Source organism: Jaculus jaculus, chromosome 1, assembly GCF_020740685.1.
Source record: "Jaculus jaculus isolate mJacJac1 chromosome 1, mJacJac1.mat.Y.cur, whole genome shotgun sequence".
Classification (NCBI taxonomy): domain Eukaryota; kingdom Metazoa; phylum Chordata; class Mammalia; order Rodentia; family Dipodidae; genus Jaculus; species Jaculus jaculus.
In genome coordinates, this window is record NC_059102.1 from 146,542,277 (window position 1) to 146,559,465 (window position 17,189).

Genomic DNA, 17,189 nt, shown 5'->3' on the forward strand with positions numbered 1-17,189 from the left:
GAACCAGGGTCCTTAGGCTTCACAGGCAAGCGCTTAGCCACTAAGCCATCTCTCCAGCCCCCCCCCCCTTTTTTTTAGGTAGGGTTTCACGCTAGTCCAGGCTGACCTGGAATTCACTAGGTGGTCTCAGGGTGACCTCAAACTCATGGTGATCCTCCTACCTCTGCCTCTCGAGTGCTGGAATTAAGTGTGCCACCATGCCCAGCTTTGCTTTGCTTTTTGAAACAAGATGTCATTCTGTAGCCCAGGCAAGCCTTAAACTCTTGATGATTTTCCTACCTCTCAGCCTCCCAAGTGCTGAAATTACAGGGGTGAGCCACCATGTCCTGCTCCCTTTTCTTATTCTATCAATTACAGAATGTCACATTGATTGATTTCATATGCGGGGCCAACCCTACATTCTGAAATAACCCTCACCTGATGCAGTCCCTTTGGTATGCCAATCTTTTGCATCTATATCATAGGGACATCAGTTGGCAGTTATTTTTGGATACTTTTCCCTGATTTAATGCTATGACTTAGCTGTTATAAACTGTTCTTGTATTCTTTGTAAGCATCTAAAAGGAATTAAGTCTTTAGGGTGTGGGAGGAACAGGACCTTGCTATGAAAGTCTAAGCTGGCCTCAAATTTGAGGGCATCTGTCTTAGGCTTCTGAGTACTGAGACTACAGGTATGTACATCCCACTATGCCCAGCTTTGCTTTTAACTCTTGTTTTAAGATTTGGTGGAATTTACCAGTGAAGTCTAATTCCTGGGTTTTCTTTTTTGGGAGATGTTTGATTACTAACTTTATTAGTGATATTGTCTACTTAGATTTCTATTTTTTTTAAGTCAACTTTGATCATTTGTCTGATTCTATACTTTCATTTGTATTTTTTTCCTTTGGTTGAGACAGGTAACATGTAGCCAAAGCTGGCCTCTTATTGGCTATACAACTGAAGATGACCTTGAACTTCTACTTCTATCCTCCTGCCTTCACCTTCTACATGAAAATGTACCTATGTGTAACATACCTAACAGGGACTTCCAAAATTTAATCTTTAATTGTACCACAAAGGTAAGGAGGCAAAATATAATCTTATGTTATTCCAGCTACTTGGGAGGCAGAGGCAGGAGGAATTCAAGGTCTAAGCAACTGAGATTCTGTCTCAAAAATTAAAAGTAAAGGGGCTGGGAAGATGCCTCAGTGGTTAAAAACACTTGCCTGCAAAGCCTGTTGGTTTGGAGTCAATTCCCAACAAACCACTCACATAAGCCAGACATATAAAGTGGCCCAGGGATGGAGAGATGGCTTAGCAGTTAAGGGACTTGCCTGCAAAGCCCAATGACCTAGGCTAAATTCCCCAGTACCCACATAAAACCAGACACAGTGTCACAAGCATTTGGAGTTCATTTGCAGTAGCTGGAGGACCTAGCCAATTTTCTATCTCTCTCTCTCTCTCTCTCTTCTTGCAAAGAAATTTTTTAAAAAATTAAAATATTTTTAAAAAGTGGCCCAGATGTTTGGTTGTTTGCAGTGGCAAGAGGCCACACACACATAAAATACTTCAAACATAAAATAAAAATATAAATAGAGGGCTGGGGTTTCAGGTAGTGGCAACAGCTCAGAGATGGGGCACTTGCCTATTGCCTAGCATGCACAAGACTGAGTAAACCCCAGCATTGGGAGGGGATCCCCACAATTTTCACTCTATAATGAAGATAATAAAAGTACTAAAATAATTTATTCATAGTAGAATGAGACTTCACTAGTTTTGACAGAACTAAAATTCAGATTAAGTTATCATAATTTAAGCAAAAAGATCTGGAGAGGGCTGGAGAGATGGCTTAGCGGTTAAGCGCTTGCCTGTGAAGCCTAAGGACCCCGGTTCGAGGCTCGGTTCCCCAGGTCCCACGTTAGCCAGATGCACAAGGGGGCGCACGCATCTGGAGTTCGTTTGCAGTGGCTGGAAGCCCTGGCACGCCCATCCTCTCTCTCTCCCTCTATCTGTCTTTCTCCCTGTGCCTATCACTCTCAAATAAATAAATAAAAAATGAACAAAAAATATTAAAAAAAAAAAAGATCTGGAGAGTTCTATGTCCACTGTCAAGTATAAAGCTCACATTCCCACTTACCAGGCAGTTTATCCCATCTACAGGAGCAGTATACTCAGTCCCTGTCCGACACAAGTCTATGAAAGCTACAATACTAGTCTCCTTCTGCTGTATTAATTGTGTTACATGGTCTGACACCACTTTCTAATGTTTCCTTTTCTTCTTTCCCTTCTATCTCCTTCTCTTTCAAATCTAGAAATACAAAAAAAAAAAAAAAAAAAAAAACCCACTTACCCTTTTCCATCAAATTCTTTGTCCAAATCCTTCTGAATCATTGTCTTCTGAGCCTTGTAATGAGTTATTATGCCAATGTTTCGGAAAGAAATGTCTTTTCTTTTGTCTTTAATAAGCTTAATTATTTCCATCACCAACTTTATTTCTTGAACGTTTATGTATGAGCTAAACAAGATGAAAAAAGCATATCAAAACTAACAGCAGTCTAACTGCTAAGTAATTCTATTCTATTTCTCATTATAGTAAAGAACATGTACAGAGGTTTTGTCTTCTATTCATGCAACAGTAACTCAAAAGATGATATACGGTTGGAGAGATGACTTAGAGGTTAAGATGCTTGCCTGCAAAGCCTAAGGATCCAGGTTCAATTACCCATGAGATGCACTAAGTGACACATGCATCTGGAGTTTGTTTGCAGTAGTAGCTAGAGGCCCTGGTGTACCCATTCTCTATATGGCCCCCTTTCAAATAAATAAGATGACATAATGATTATACAGAACAATAAACAGAGTAATAAAGAATAATAAATAACTACCTAGTCAAACAAAGAGCTACAGATAAAAAGGAGTTTGGACTCAAATGAAGTTTTGGCACCAGTTTTTTCTTCTGTTATTACCACAGGGATAGAAATACTGCCATGGTATTTATAATGATAAAGCAATAAATAACAGCTAACACAAATTATGGAGTCACAATCCTCTCCTTACTGAGAAAGTGCTCGAGATATATAATCTTCTTTAAACCACACAGCTAAGGAGATGTCATCCATACATGGCCTCCAGGGTTGAACATTAGGCCCTGGCAGCAATCTCATGCTCTCATTATCCTCCTTACTTGCTGGCCTCATATCCTGAACTCCCAACCCAGAGCCCCAGCTGACTCAACCCACAGCAAAACAGGGGATTACACAATGCACTTGCACCCCTAAGTCTTAAATACCCAACCACTGACAAACTGTATCAGACTTATTATATACATACTAGCTAACTCTTTTAGCCTTGGTTGCTTCTCAGGTTAAGCCTCTGGTTCTCTGTAACCTGTTCCCATAATGTGCTTGGGGTTCATTTCTTGATCCTCTGCTCTACTCCTGCAGGTGCCACACCAGCCTTTCAATTATGGTCCCTGGCATTGCAATCTGATAGGTAACTACTCTGTATTCTTCACTTCAATGAATGTTCCTGCCCATCTCTTATTTATTGCCTGCTCTGCCGTCCTCTCTGATCCCCGAGTAGAAGTTGAATCTTCTCATACTTTGTGATAGAGGGCCAATGTTTGTACCTGTGCTAATGAATGCTGCCCCTTGACTATTATTTCTCTATTCATAAGCATCCTTGGCTCCTCTATCTCTTTGCTACCTAGCAATATACTTCCCACTCCTTTTGCTATCATTTACAGATAGCACAAATGCATCCTCTTACTTATAACTCTAAATCCTTATAGTCTTGTCTCATTCTGCCTCTATTTCCTTACTCCCAAGAGTACTTGAACTACCTGGAACAATTACTCACCTAGGTGATTTTCTAGGTAATACCTGTCTCCTTATTAGACCCAAATCATCTCACAATAGGGCCAAGTCTGTGCCTCTCACTATATGATTTCAGCATGTATATAACTCAATGGCTTACTGACCACCTGTTAAGAGACTATTACTTGAATATACAGAAAAGGGGGAAGCTGTCAACATGACAGTGAAAATGACTGCCCTGCACTGCAGGCAGAAGTGCATGGGAAATGTTTTAAATATAAATCTAAACAAAACTAATTTAAGTTTTGAGACTGTCACTGAAGATAAAGAAAGAGAACTTGGGCTGGAGAGATGGCTTAGCGGTTAAGCGCTTGCCTATGAAGCCTAAGGACCCCGGTTCGAGGCTCGGTTCCCCAGGTCCCACGTTAGCCAGATGCACAAGGGGGCGCACGCGTCTGGAGTTCGTTTGCAGAGGCTGGAAGCCCTGGCGCGCCCATTCTCTCTCTCTCCCTCTATCTGTCTTTCTCTCTGTGTCTGTCACTCTCAAATAAATAAATAAAAAATGAACAAAAAATAAAAAAAATAAATAAATAAAAAGATTACAGGTTCCAGTCAAGTGGGCCTGGATTTAAAAAAAAAAAAAAAGAAAGAGAACTTACTCATTATCCCGTCTTTCTGAACCATCACCTACATCAAACACAAGGTAAGGCTGAAATGGCCAGTCTGATGAGCATCGAGTGGTTTCAGTAAGTCTGTAACAAAGCAGCCATCATTCAGAAAATGTTCTGTATTTATCATTATTTTTATTTTTATCATGTTTGTGCACGATGGAACTAACTAGGAAAAGTTAAAGGAACAAGAGAGACCTATAGGGATAACCTGGGTATGGTGGTGCATGCCTTTACTCCCATCACTGGGGAAGCTGAAGTAGGAGGAGGCTCTCAGTGAGTTCAACACTAGTCTGGGGCTAAAGATTGAGTTCCAAGTCAGCCAGGGCTAGACACCCTGCTTGGGAAAAAAAAAAAAAAGATTTTGTTTTTATTCTAATACTAGGGACACAATTAAAGATTTAAAAAGCCATGCATAGTGGCTTACACCTGTTAATCCCAACACTCTGAAGACTGAGGTAGAAGGATTACCCTGGATTCAAGGTCAGCCTAGACTACTGGAAGACTCTGCCTTCAAACAAATGAAGTATTTTAAAAAATAATTATAATTAGAAAATGACTCACAATATATAACAAGTGAAAAAAAAAAGAAAACCACAGAACATTAATAGAGTATGATCCAGTTTTTTGTTTGTTTGCTTTTCCAAAAAACTTCAAAGAGAAGAAGTAAAGATACACATAGCTGAGTGTGGTGGCACAGGCCTTTAATCCCAGCAACTCATGAGGCAGAGGTAGGAAGAGTGCTGTGAATTCAAAGCCAGCCTGGGATTTTACAGAGTGAGTTTCAGGTCAGCCTGGACTATACTGAGAATCTACCTTGGGGTGGGGGGGACGACGACACATAAAAGGACTATGGACCAGATAGTAAAGTTCAGAGGTAGAATATGTATGTTGCATGCAGAAGGCTGTCAATTTCAACCCCCAGCACCACCAACCAAGAAAGGAATGAAAACAGGCCATAAAGCTACCAATGATTATTTCTGGTTAATAGATAATATTAACTTCCTCTGCCACAGTGATAGAGATTAAACCTAAGAGTTTCACACACAAAAGGCAAGCTGTCTTCCATTAAGTTATATTCCCAGCAATGACTTTTTTCCTTTTCTAGTGGTTTTGCATTTGATATCATCCACATTATAGCATGTATAATTAAAGAAAATCATTAATAACCAGTGATTATTTTTTTCGGAGACAGGTGGCCCACGTGAGTCTCAAACTTATAGCAATTTCATGCCTCAACCTCTCAAGTTCTACGATTACAAGTTATCAACCTACATGCCTGGCCTAAGTTATAGTATTTATAGTAAAACTTCTTTGCAAGATGAAACTATAAAACAAGCTTAGCAATAATAAAGGAAACCCACCTATTTGTTTTCAAGTTTTTGTTATAAACATAATTAGAAGGGAAAAGACATATGTCTGGGTGCATCCTGTACTGAATAGTAAGCTGTAAAACCGGTAGTCTGCCAATCGTGTTCTGCTCTACGTTCTCTTCTAGCAGTTTGTAGAAACGTGCCATCATTGACTGGTCGTAGCCATACTCCTGTGCTCTCTGAATGGAGGAGAGAAAAGAATAATTTCTAAGAACTTTTAAAAATACTTTTGTCACTTAGTAAGTAACAATGGGGGCTGGGAAATGGCTTATGGTTAAGGTGCTTGACTGCAAAGCCTAAGGACCTAGGTTCAACTCCCCAGAACCCACGTAAGCCGATATACGAGTTGGGACACATGTCCAGAGTTCAACTGCAGTGGCTAGAAGACCAAGCATCAATTTTCTTGCTCTCTCTTCTCATAAAATTAATTAATTAAAAAAGAAAGAAACAATGCCGCTGCTCTGATAACATTATGTGACAAAGGTCAGGTGGGTTAAGGTCAACGAACAGAGATTCAGAAAAAGATGTTCCTGGGCTGGAGACATGGCTCAGAGGTTAAGGCACTTGCTTGCAAAGCCTGACAGCTCAGATTTGATTCCCCAGTACCCATGTAAAGGCACATGCACAAAGTGGTCCATGTGTCTGGAGTCCATTTACAGAGACAAGAGACCCTGGTATGCTCATGCTCATTTGCTGCTTATAGCATTTTTTTTTTAAGTTTCTGGGCTGGAGAAATGGCTTAGTGGTTAAGGCATTTGCCTGCAAAGCCAAAGGATCCCAGTTCAACCCTCCAGGACCCATATAAGCCAGATGCACAAGAGGTAGCATGCATATGGAGTTCATTTGCAGTCACTGGAGGCCCTGGCATGCCCATTCTCTCTCCCTCCTTTCCTCCCTCCTTCCCTCTTTCTCTCTCTCAAATAAATAAAATATATTTTAAAAAAAAGAAATTTATTTTTTAAAAAAGTTTCTGACTCTGATCCTCATAAAACCATGTACCCCACTGTAGTAGACAGCTTCAGGTTCACTGAGATGAACTTCCAAACAAGGAAGAGTTTGGAGGAAGGGATATTTATTGAAGCTTTCAGATCTAAGGGAAGGTTCATAATAGCAGAAGAAGCTGGCCTCCTTTCACAGGTCCAAGCAGAGAGAAAAAACCCACAATCCAAAAGCCACACTACACAGCACACTTCAGGAACACCAGGCAGAACTATGCACTTTGCATATCTTTAGATTGGAATTTCAAATCCACCCACACCCTAGGGCTGGACCCTAAGATCCACCCAGTGACACCTCCTCCAGCCAGGTGGCTAGAAATCCAAGAAGTTTTTATAAACTCAATCTATTGGGGGCATTTATTCAAACTACCCATTTTCTCTTTAATTACAATACCCACTTGTGAACAATCACAACCAATGCTACTTTAAATGCTAAGAGTTCACCTGAATAATAAATGAAAAGAAATTCAACTCACATTTATACCACAGGGCACTCAAAGAACTACAGAGCATCATTCTGAACAATCCCAAGTAAAAAACCAGTAACAAAAAACACATACTCACTGAATAACTGAACGGAAATGCTTTATTTAAAAGCCTGTGTGTTTGGACTGGAGATATTGATTAGTGGTTAAGGCATTTGCCTACGATGCCAAAGGACCTAGGATTGATTCCCCAGGACCCATGTAAGCCAGCTGCAGAAGGGGCACATACGTCTAGAGTTCATTTCAGTGACTAGAGACCCATTCTCTCTCTGTGTCTCTTCTCTCTCTTCTGCTTGCAAATAAATCTTTTAAAAAAGCCTGTGTGCATGTGTGTGTACACACACAGATGATGTGATGTGTTCATGTGTTTGAGAGCTGGTGCATGCATGAAAGTCAGAGAATAACTTCAAATGTCAGTTCACACGTTCCATCTTGTTTGAGATAAGAGTCTCTTTGTTGATCATCACTGCATAATACAGTTTAGGTAGCCTCCAAACTTTTGGGGATTTTCCTCTCTCTCCCATGTTGCTATAGGACTAGAATTAGACACTCACCATGGCATCTGGCTGTATGTGGGTTCTGGGGATCCAGTCATATCACTGCACTTATGTGAGTGCTATGGTACCCACTAGGCAGGGCTCAAACTCGAGATCTTGCCTAAGACTGAGTGCTGGGACTAGAGGCACACATAATTATTTCCTGCCAAAGTTTCACTTACTGAGCCTCAAACAATACTTCAGTTTTTTTCAATCATCCCCTTTTTTTCCTCAGTAAATGACAATTCAAAACAAAACCATCCTATAGAAACAAAAAGCCCCTCCAACCTCAACAGGAAAAAACTCACCATAGAAATGACTGTAGGGGGGAGCTGTTTAGGGTCTCCTACTAGGACAAGCTTGTTGCAGCGGTGGATGAGTGGAGAAAGAGTCTCAAGTTCACAAGACTGCCCAGCCTTGGTAAGAAAGTACAAGAATATAAATAGCCTTAAGCATCTTTGCTACTCATCTACCCATACAAATTCTGTAACTGTACAACAACAAACTAGATTTTTTTTTTTTAACGTGGTACTGGGGGTTGAACTCAGGGCCTCATACATGCTAGAAAAACTCTGTATTGAGCTATATCCCCCGCCTCTCCTACACCAGATACCAAAATTTACATTTTTCCCCCCCAACATAGGGTTTCCACTCTAGCCCAGGGTGGTGACCTGAAATTCACTCTGTAGTCTCAGGGTGGCCTCAAACTTACAGTGATCCTGCTACCTCTGCCTCCTGAATGCTGGGATTAAAGGCATGTGCCACCACGCCCAGCCCAAAAGTTACAGTTTTTTACACTCAATGGCACATTGTACTTGTATAAAAATGTCCTTTTGTAACCTGGTACCATATTAAGACAAATATACACCAAAAAAACATTTTAAATATGTAAATATATTTGTATAACTAATAAACAAATAAAAGTAAGTTCTTAATTACAAAACAAAACATCATCTGAAAATTTTTGTTTGATTTTTTCCTTTTTCAAGGTAGGTTCTCACTTTAGCTCAAGCTAATTTAGAACTCACACTGTAATTCAGGGTGGTCTCAAACTCATGGTGATCCTCCTACCTTAACCTCCCTACTACTGGGATTAAAAACATGAACCACCATGCCAGGCCTACATTTTTGTTTAAAACCTGGTGTGTATTTTGAAGTCAGCCGCCACAGGTGTCACTACCATGTGGACCAACTACAGATCTGCTTGTCCTAAATGTGTGTTTTTTATTCCTGCTCAGCCCAAACTGAGAGAACTTGTTCTAAGAGTTTTCTTAGAACTTAATCTCTGAAATAAACATATTAAATTGGGTGTGTCTGTATTTCTATTAACACTCCCTAAGTTGGTCTTATCACCTTCTCCTGCCCCCTGGATTTCACTATGTAGTCTCAGGGTGCCCTCAAACTCACAGCAATCCTCTAACCTCTGCCTCCCAAGTGCTAGGATTGAAGGTGTGTGCTGCCACACCCAGCTTTATCAGCTTTTTTTTGAGGTAGTATCTTACCACTCTAGCCTATGCTAACCTGGAACTCAAATTCTGTAGCCCAGGCTATCCTCAAACTTAAGGCAATCCTACTATCTTGGCCTTCTGATTACAGAGGTAAGTCACAATGCCTGACTTGTCTTTCTAATTCAGTATGACGTTGCAATCAATTTCTTCACTTACACTTTTTCTATTCTTTTACTCTGAATACTATTTTTAAATGTATTTAACTGACACATAACTATGTTATTTATATAAGGTATATATAAATAGTGGATCTCCTGGATATTGGTTCGCTGTATCTAATGAATTCTCCATTTCTTTTTCCTTCTATTTTCATTCTGGCAAATACTAGGTTATCAAATAAATGTATGCTCAGTGAATGGACTGGGAATAAAGAAAGTTAGCAGGAAATATGGCCAAAACTGTCCAAAGTAATAAGCACCTCAAAAGGCAACTAGAATCTAAGCAGGAGCTAATTAAGCAGGAATATTGCTACAAATAAATACGCATCCTTAAAGACTATAATCATTATGCTAGAAAAGCAACTTCAATTAGGATGAGCCATTAGCAGCATAAGAGAAAACATATACAATGGCAGGTAAAGGGCTGAAAATACAAAGCCCGCCAGGTGCAAGGCCATAGGTTCAATCTCAGCACTGAAAAAAGAAATGTAAAAGAGTAAAGGAGGGTTAAAACATAAAATAAAATAAAAATCAGGATTTTTTGTTTGTTTTTCTTTTCGAGGTAGGGTTTCACTCTAGCTCAGGATGACATGGAATTCACTATGTAGTTTCAGAAAAATACTTAGTAAAAATTAGAGGGAAACTTCAACTCTAGAAAACAGTAGAAATATTCAAGATACTCAGAAACCACCAAAAGAACACTGTATAAAAAAAGAACACTGTATACTGCCTTGAACTTTTGGCGATTCTCCTACCTCTGCCTCCTGAGTGCTGGGATTAAAGGTGTGCGCCACCACACCTGGCCTAGGATTTTTTTTTTTTTTTTTAAAGGAGCTCACTCTATCCTCACTTTTCAGGAGCCACAATTTACTAAGACTTATTCTTTCCTAACAATACTAGTTAAAACAGTATGGCCAGAGCTAGAAATATGGATTAGCCATTAAAGGTGCTTGCCTGCAAAGCCTAATGGCCTAGGTTCAATTCCCTAGTATTCAAAAAAGCCAGATGCACAAAGATGGCACATACATCTGGAATTCTTTTGCAGTGGAGCATGTAATCTCTCCCCCTTCCCCCTGCTTACAAATAAATTAACTAATTAAAAGAAAATTGTATGGTTAACTGCCCACTGACCTCATCAACAATGACACAACTGAAGGGGACACCCCCTTGCCCTCGAAAAGCAGACTCAAGCAGTAAACCACCACTTGTGCTCAATGTGCAGCAGATAACATGGGACTCTAAGATGATGGTATTCTGTGTTTTCTGTGGGCGTCCCTGAACCTGAAAGAGGACAAATTAAAGGTTAAGCATATTTAGTTGCATATGAATTTGTAACTATGACAGGCCTATTTTAACTTAAAGAAAATCAGCACTTTCACAAGACAGAAAAATACTTAGTAAAAATTAGAGGGAAACTTCAACTCTAGAAAACAGTAGAAATATTCAAGATACTCAGAAACCACCAAAAGAACACTGTATAAAAAAAGAACACTGTATACTGCCATCTGAGTTTAGAAGAAATATATTCTTTAAAAAGTGATGTAAACACAAGATTACACATGCCCATTAGGTGGTGCAAGCATTTGGAGTTCAATTGCAATGGCTGCAGCCCTGGCACACCAATTCTCTCCCTCCCTCACTCACTGTAACATAAAAACTAAACAGATTATTCAGCATTTTATTTGTTCAGATTATATTTAAGTCCTTCCTGTAATCAGATGTATATAGACAGGTACCAGAATAGAGACTACATAATTTTGAAACAATTACCTGAGTAAAACCTAGATTAGAGCTGGGCGTGCTAGTGCACGCCTTTAATCCCAGCACTAGGGAGGCAGAGGTAGGAGGATCGCCGTGAGTTTGAGGCCACCCTGTGAATACAGAGTGAATTCCGGGTCAGCCTGGGCTAGAGTGAGACCCTATCTTGAAAAAACAACACAAAACTAGATTAGAACTACACTCAAATATACTTTAAAAAAATTTTTTTCTGGTTTATTTTTATTTATTAGTGGGAGAGAGAGAGAGAAAGAATATGGGTGTGGCAGGGACTCTAGCCAATGCAAATGAACTCCAGATGCATGCACCACCATGTGCAGCTAGCTTATGTGGGACCTGCAGAATTGAAACTGGGTCCTTAGTCTTCATAGGCAAGTGCCTTAACCGCTAAGCCATCTCTCCAGCCCTCAAATACACTTTCTAAAACATTTTTTTAAACATTTTTTTTTCTTAGCCAGGTGTGGTGGAGCATGCCTTTAATCTCAGCACTCAGGCGGCAGAGGTCGGAGGATTGCAGTGAATTCAAGACCACCCTGAGACTGCATAGTGAATTCCAGGTCAGCCTGAGCAACAGTGAGACCCTACCTCGAAAAACAAAAAAAAAAACAACAAAAAAAAACCCCAAAAACTTTTTTCTTTATTTGAGAAAAAAAGGCAGACAAAGAGAGAGAAAGGCAGAGAGGGAGAGGGAAAAAGAGAGAGAGGGAGGGAGGGAGAGGATGAGTATATCAGGTCCTCCAGCCACTATAAACAAACTCCAAACACATGTACCACCTTGTGCATCTGGCTTACATGGGTCCTGGGGGAATTGAACCAAGGTCCTTTGGCTTAGCAGGCAAATACCTTAACAGCTAAGTCATCTCTCCAGCTCTCAAATATACTTTTGTTCTCTTGCCCTGTAATACTGTTTCATAAAAAACAACTCCAACAGGAGTCAGGCATGGAGGCACATGCCTTTAATCCCAGCACTTTGGGAAGCAGAGGTAGGAGGACTGTAGTGAGTTCAAGACCACCATGAGACTACATAATGAATTCCAAGTCAGCCTGAGCTGGAGTGAGACCCTACCTCAAAAAGCTGGGAAAAAAAAAAAACACCCAAGAGGGCTGTGGGAGATGGTTCAGTGATTACAGGCACATGTTTGCAAAGCCTGCAGACCTGGGTTCAATTCCTCAGTGCTCACTAAGCAGATGCATAATGTGGTGCATGCTTCTGGAGTTCATTTGCAGTGGCAAGAAGCCCTAGGTATGTTCATTCTTTAAAACACACACAAATGTGAAGGAAAAAAAAAGAAAACACAAGAACAGTGTGAACCTGGCAACAGTCTGTTTTTAAAAGAAAGAAAGGGCTGGAGGGATGGCTTAGCGGTGAAGGTGTTTGGCTGCAAAGCCAAAGGACCCAGGTTCGATTCCCCAGGACCCACGTTAGCCAGATGCACAAGGGGGTGCATGAGTCTGAAGTGGCTGGTGGCCCTGGTGTGCCCATTCTTTCTGTCAAATAAATAAATAAAAATAAACTATTAAAAAAATAAAAGCAAGAAAAACAACCATGATCAACTTCTATAATAAAATCTAGTATGAATGACACCTCACAAAACTCATGTTGTGTGCTAATTAACAAAACAGCATTCTTATTTAACAAAATAGAGATTCAGTTTGTCTATTTCTCCTGCCTTACAGCATTAAAGTGTCTAGATATAGCCATACTCAAGCATTAATGATTAATCTCTGCACAAGCCAATCATGAACTTAAGGGCATATATGTGAGTTTTAGGAAGACAGCATCTGTGGTTATTCAGTGCTCATGGGCTACAACAGTCAGATAACACTTCTCTCCACTCCTCTCAACAGTAGTCTGTCAAGCATGATTACTTTAATGACTCAATGTGGGATGAGCAGCAAAAACTGAAACACTCATGAACAATGGATTTCATCTGTAAACACGGGAAGATTAATGTGTGACTCACCTTTAAGTAAACTGCTAACTGAAATAGACATTAAATTGGACTGTATTTATCTCAGACCAAAAATATCAATTTGCCAGGCGTGGTGGCACATACCCTTAATCCCAGCATTCAGGAGGCAGAGGTAGGAGGATCGCCATGAATTTGAGGCCACCCTGAGATAATATATTGAATTCCAGGTCAGCTCAGGCTACAGCAAGACCCTACCTTCAAAACCTCCCCCCCCAAAAAAAGAAAGAAAGAAATTCAACTTCACCAGTTATCTTTACCCTGTCTACCTGAACCTATTTGCTATAGCTTCAAGTTCAAAACTGTGAAATCAATCAACCTCAAATAAAAAGTAATTGAGGCTAGGTGCAGTGGCGCACGCCTTTAACCCCAGAACTTGGGAGGCAGAGGTAGGAGAATCACTTGAGTTCCTGTCCAGCCTGAAATTACATAGTAAATTCCAGGTCAGGCTGAGCTAGAGCGAAACCCTACCTCAGAAAATCAAAGTGGAAAAAAAAAAAAGTAATTGGGGGATTGAGAGATGGTTGAGTGATTAAAGGTACTTGCTTAATAAGCCTGATGGCTCAGGTTCAATTCCCCAGTACCTACATAAAGGCAGATACATAAAGTGGCACATGTGTCTAGAGTTTGTCTGCAGTGGCAGGAGGCCCTGATACACCCGTACAGACTTTCTTTCCCTCTCAAATAAATTTAAAAAAAATATGTTTAAAAATCTAGCCACACGTCGTGGTGGTGTATGCCTTTAATCCCAGCACTTGAGAGGCAGAGGCCGAAGGATCACCATGAGTTTGAGGACAGCCTGAAACCACATAGTGAATTCCAGGTCAGCCTGGGCTAGAAGACCCTGCCTCAAAAAACAAAAACATAAAAAAAAAAAAAATTAATTGGGGGAAAATGCATCTGTATAAAACATGCAAATGGATTTTCTTCTGTCGTTACTCTCTTAACAGTATAATAATTATTTAGATAACATCCATCTGATATTAGTATAATGAATCTAGAGATGATGTATATACAGGCTGACATACATAGCTTATTTTGGTACAGAAGTGTGTATGTCTGATAACCAATTTCTTGTGGATACTGGGAGTCAAATGAACATGTTACAAGATTCAAAGACAAGTACAGAGTTTATGCTCTATGACAAGAACAGAGGTTGCAGGAAGCTGTATTTCTTCTTGTTATTTTCAAGGCAGGGTCTCACTCCAGTCCAGTCTGACCTGGAACTCACTCTGTAGCCCTAGACTGGCCTTGAAATCATGGGGATCCTTTTACCTCAGCCTCCTGAGTTCTGGGACTAAGTCTACAACAACACCCAGCAAGCTATACTTTTTAATGACAAGTCCTACCCACTGTTGCTCTAGAGGAGGGAAAAGAGTGCCTGTATGTCTCTCCCTCCCTCCCTCTCAGCAAAATACCCACAAAGCCTTCATAAATTATTCATTTGATAGCAATTTTCATGTTTTCTGCAATGTGTGGGGAAGAAAGTAGCCTGAGAGGTATTTTTCTAAACATAAAAATACACTTTTTTTTTCAGGTTTTGCTTTTTGTTTTTTTAGGTAGGGTCTTGTTCTAGCCCAGGATGACCTGGAATTTACGATGTTCTCTCAGGCTAGCTTTGAACTCACAGCGATACTATTACTTCTGCTTCCCGAGTACTATGATTTCACACCTTGCTAGAAAAATAAACTTATATAATCACTCCATTCTTAGAAGTCTGATGGTGAAATCAACTCATTCGTAGATTAAAGGGGAAAAAAAGTGGACTGGAGAGATGGCTTAACAATTAAGGCATTTGCCTACAAAGCCAAAGGACCTCAGTTCAATTCCCAGGGACCCATGTAAGCCAAATGTTCAAGGTGGCATATGTGTCTAGAGTTTGTTTACAGTGGCTGGAGGCACTAGTGTGCCCATTCTCTTTCTCCCTCTCTCTCTGCCTCTCTTCTCTTTCTCAAATAAATAAATATGTTTTTTAAAAAATAAAATTTTACGGGTCATGATATACAGACATTTATCATACCAATAACTGTAGGCTAACTCCACAATGCACGACCCATATACCTCAACAAGGAGGGGCCATTGGGGAGGGGGTAGGTCACGGATGAGCCTAATAATGGTACCAAACTGCCTGTACTTGCAGAATAGAAAACTAATAAAAAATAATTAAAAATCAAAAATAAAATAAAATTTTAGAACAGAAAAAAATGTAAATGTGATTGTTTTTATTCACTTTTTTAAAGTATATTCAAAAAAAATCTTGTTTTTGTTTATGAGGAGAGAATTGATGTGTGTTGTTGTAAGTATTGGTGCACCCGGGCCTCTTGCTACTGCAAACAAACTCCAGATGCATGTGCCACTTTGTGCATATGGCTTTATGTGGGTTGCTAGGCAATTGAACCCAGGCAAAGAGGCTTGACAAGAAAGTATCTTTAACTGCTGAACCATCTCTCCAGCTCACATTTAAAAAGAAAATTAAAATACAGCTGAGTATCTAAATTATTTCATAAAGTAAAAAGGCTACAAATGAACTACTTACCTCTTTAATTTTTGAAGCAAGTTCTTGCCTTTCTTTTGAAACTCTCACAATGTTTTCATCTAATTCCTGCCTCTGAAAAAAATTACAATGTCATCATTAAAACTAAGCACTTTAGGAGCTGGAGAGATGGTTCGGTGGTTAAAGCACTTGCCTGCAAAGCCCAACAACCAAGGGTTTGATTCCCCAGTACCCACGTAAAGCCAGATACACAAAGTGACACATGCATCTGGAGTTCTCTAGTGGCTAGAGGCCTTAGTGCGCTCATTTTCTCTTTCTCTCAGCTTGCAAATAAATAAACTTAAAAAACTAAGCATGTTGGAATGCTTTCCAATGGCCTGTTACTCATTTCAGAAGACTGGCTATAAGAGTATTACAATAAAAACATGTATTTGAGTTAGGGTCTCACTCTAGCCTAAGCTGACCTGCGATGCACTATGTAGTCTCAGGGTGGCCTCAACCTCACAGCAATTCTCTGCCTCCTGAATACTGGGATTAAAAGTATGTGCCACTATGCATGGCTAATAAAAACTTTCAAAGCTAACTTGATTTCTCTTTACCAATAAGGTCCTACTACACATCCTGTACTGCTATGTAGTTAGTATTCAGTTATATCCAGTGTATTTCAAATATGTTATTTATCTGCTTGATTTCTGTTGAAGTTCCCAGAAAAAAAAAAAAAAAAGCAAATATGTTAAAAATTCAAGACCGCTTAGAACTTTAGAGACTGTGGGGAGTTAGAATGTTATAGGTCCAAAGCCAGATTATCTTGCTACCTTAAATAGCCATTTATTATTAACCCCTCTGTATGACCTAATATTCTTGTCACTTAGGTAAATTATTTTGGAATATACACACATGCTTCTAAGCTTCCAGCAAAACTGTAAGCAGACAGCACTGGAGACCTATAGCCTATAGACCTATAACCTTACACATTTAAAAAGTGAAATGAGGGCTGGAGAGATGGCTTAGCGGTTAAGCGCTTGCCTGTGAAGCCTAAGGACCCCGGTTCGAGGCTCCATTCCCCAGGACCCACATTAGCCAGATGCACAAGGGGGCGCACACGTCTGGAGTTCGTTTGCAGTGGCTGGAGGCCCTGGCGCGCCCATTCTCCCTCTATCTGCCTCTTTCTCTCTCTGTTGCTCTCAAATAAATAAAAATTAAAAAAAAGAAAAAAAAAGTGAAGTGAGAGCCAGGTGTGGTGGCTCATGCCTTTAATCCCAGCACTTGGGTGGATTGCTGAGAGTTCGAGGCCACCCTACATATTGAATTCCAGGTCAGCCTGGACTAGAGTGAGACCTACCTCAAAACACCAAAAAAAAAAAAAAAAAAAAAAAAAAGGTGAAGTGAGAGCTGGAGAGATGGCTTAGCAGTTAACACATTTGCCTGC

The 17,189-nt window shown here is 40.0% G+C and overlaps 1 protein-coding gene across 2 annotated transcripts in view; it reads right to left on the reverse strand.

Moving 5' to 3' along the window:
* Setx (senataxin) overlaps positions 1-17,189 on the reverse strand; it is a 100,624-nt gene that overhangs the window by 19,166 nt on the left and 64,269 nt on the right. For both annotated transcript variants that reach the window (XM_045146645.1, XM_004654036.2), the window contains 6 exons: positions 15,803-15,874; positions 10,652-10,801; positions 8,163-8,270; positions 5,827-6,014; positions 4,454-4,546; positions 2,330-2,494 (listed from right to left, as the gene is read on the reverse strand). In XM_045146645.1, coding sequence (XP_045002580.1) covers positions 2,330-2,494; positions 4,454-4,546; positions 5,827-6,014; positions 8,163-8,270; positions 10,652-10,801; positions 15,803-15,874 — 776 coding nt within the window. The remainder of the gene's footprint in view (positions 1-2,329; positions 2,495-4,453; positions 4,547-5,826; positions 6,015-8,162; positions 8,271-10,651; positions 10,802-15,802; positions 15,875-17,189) is intronic.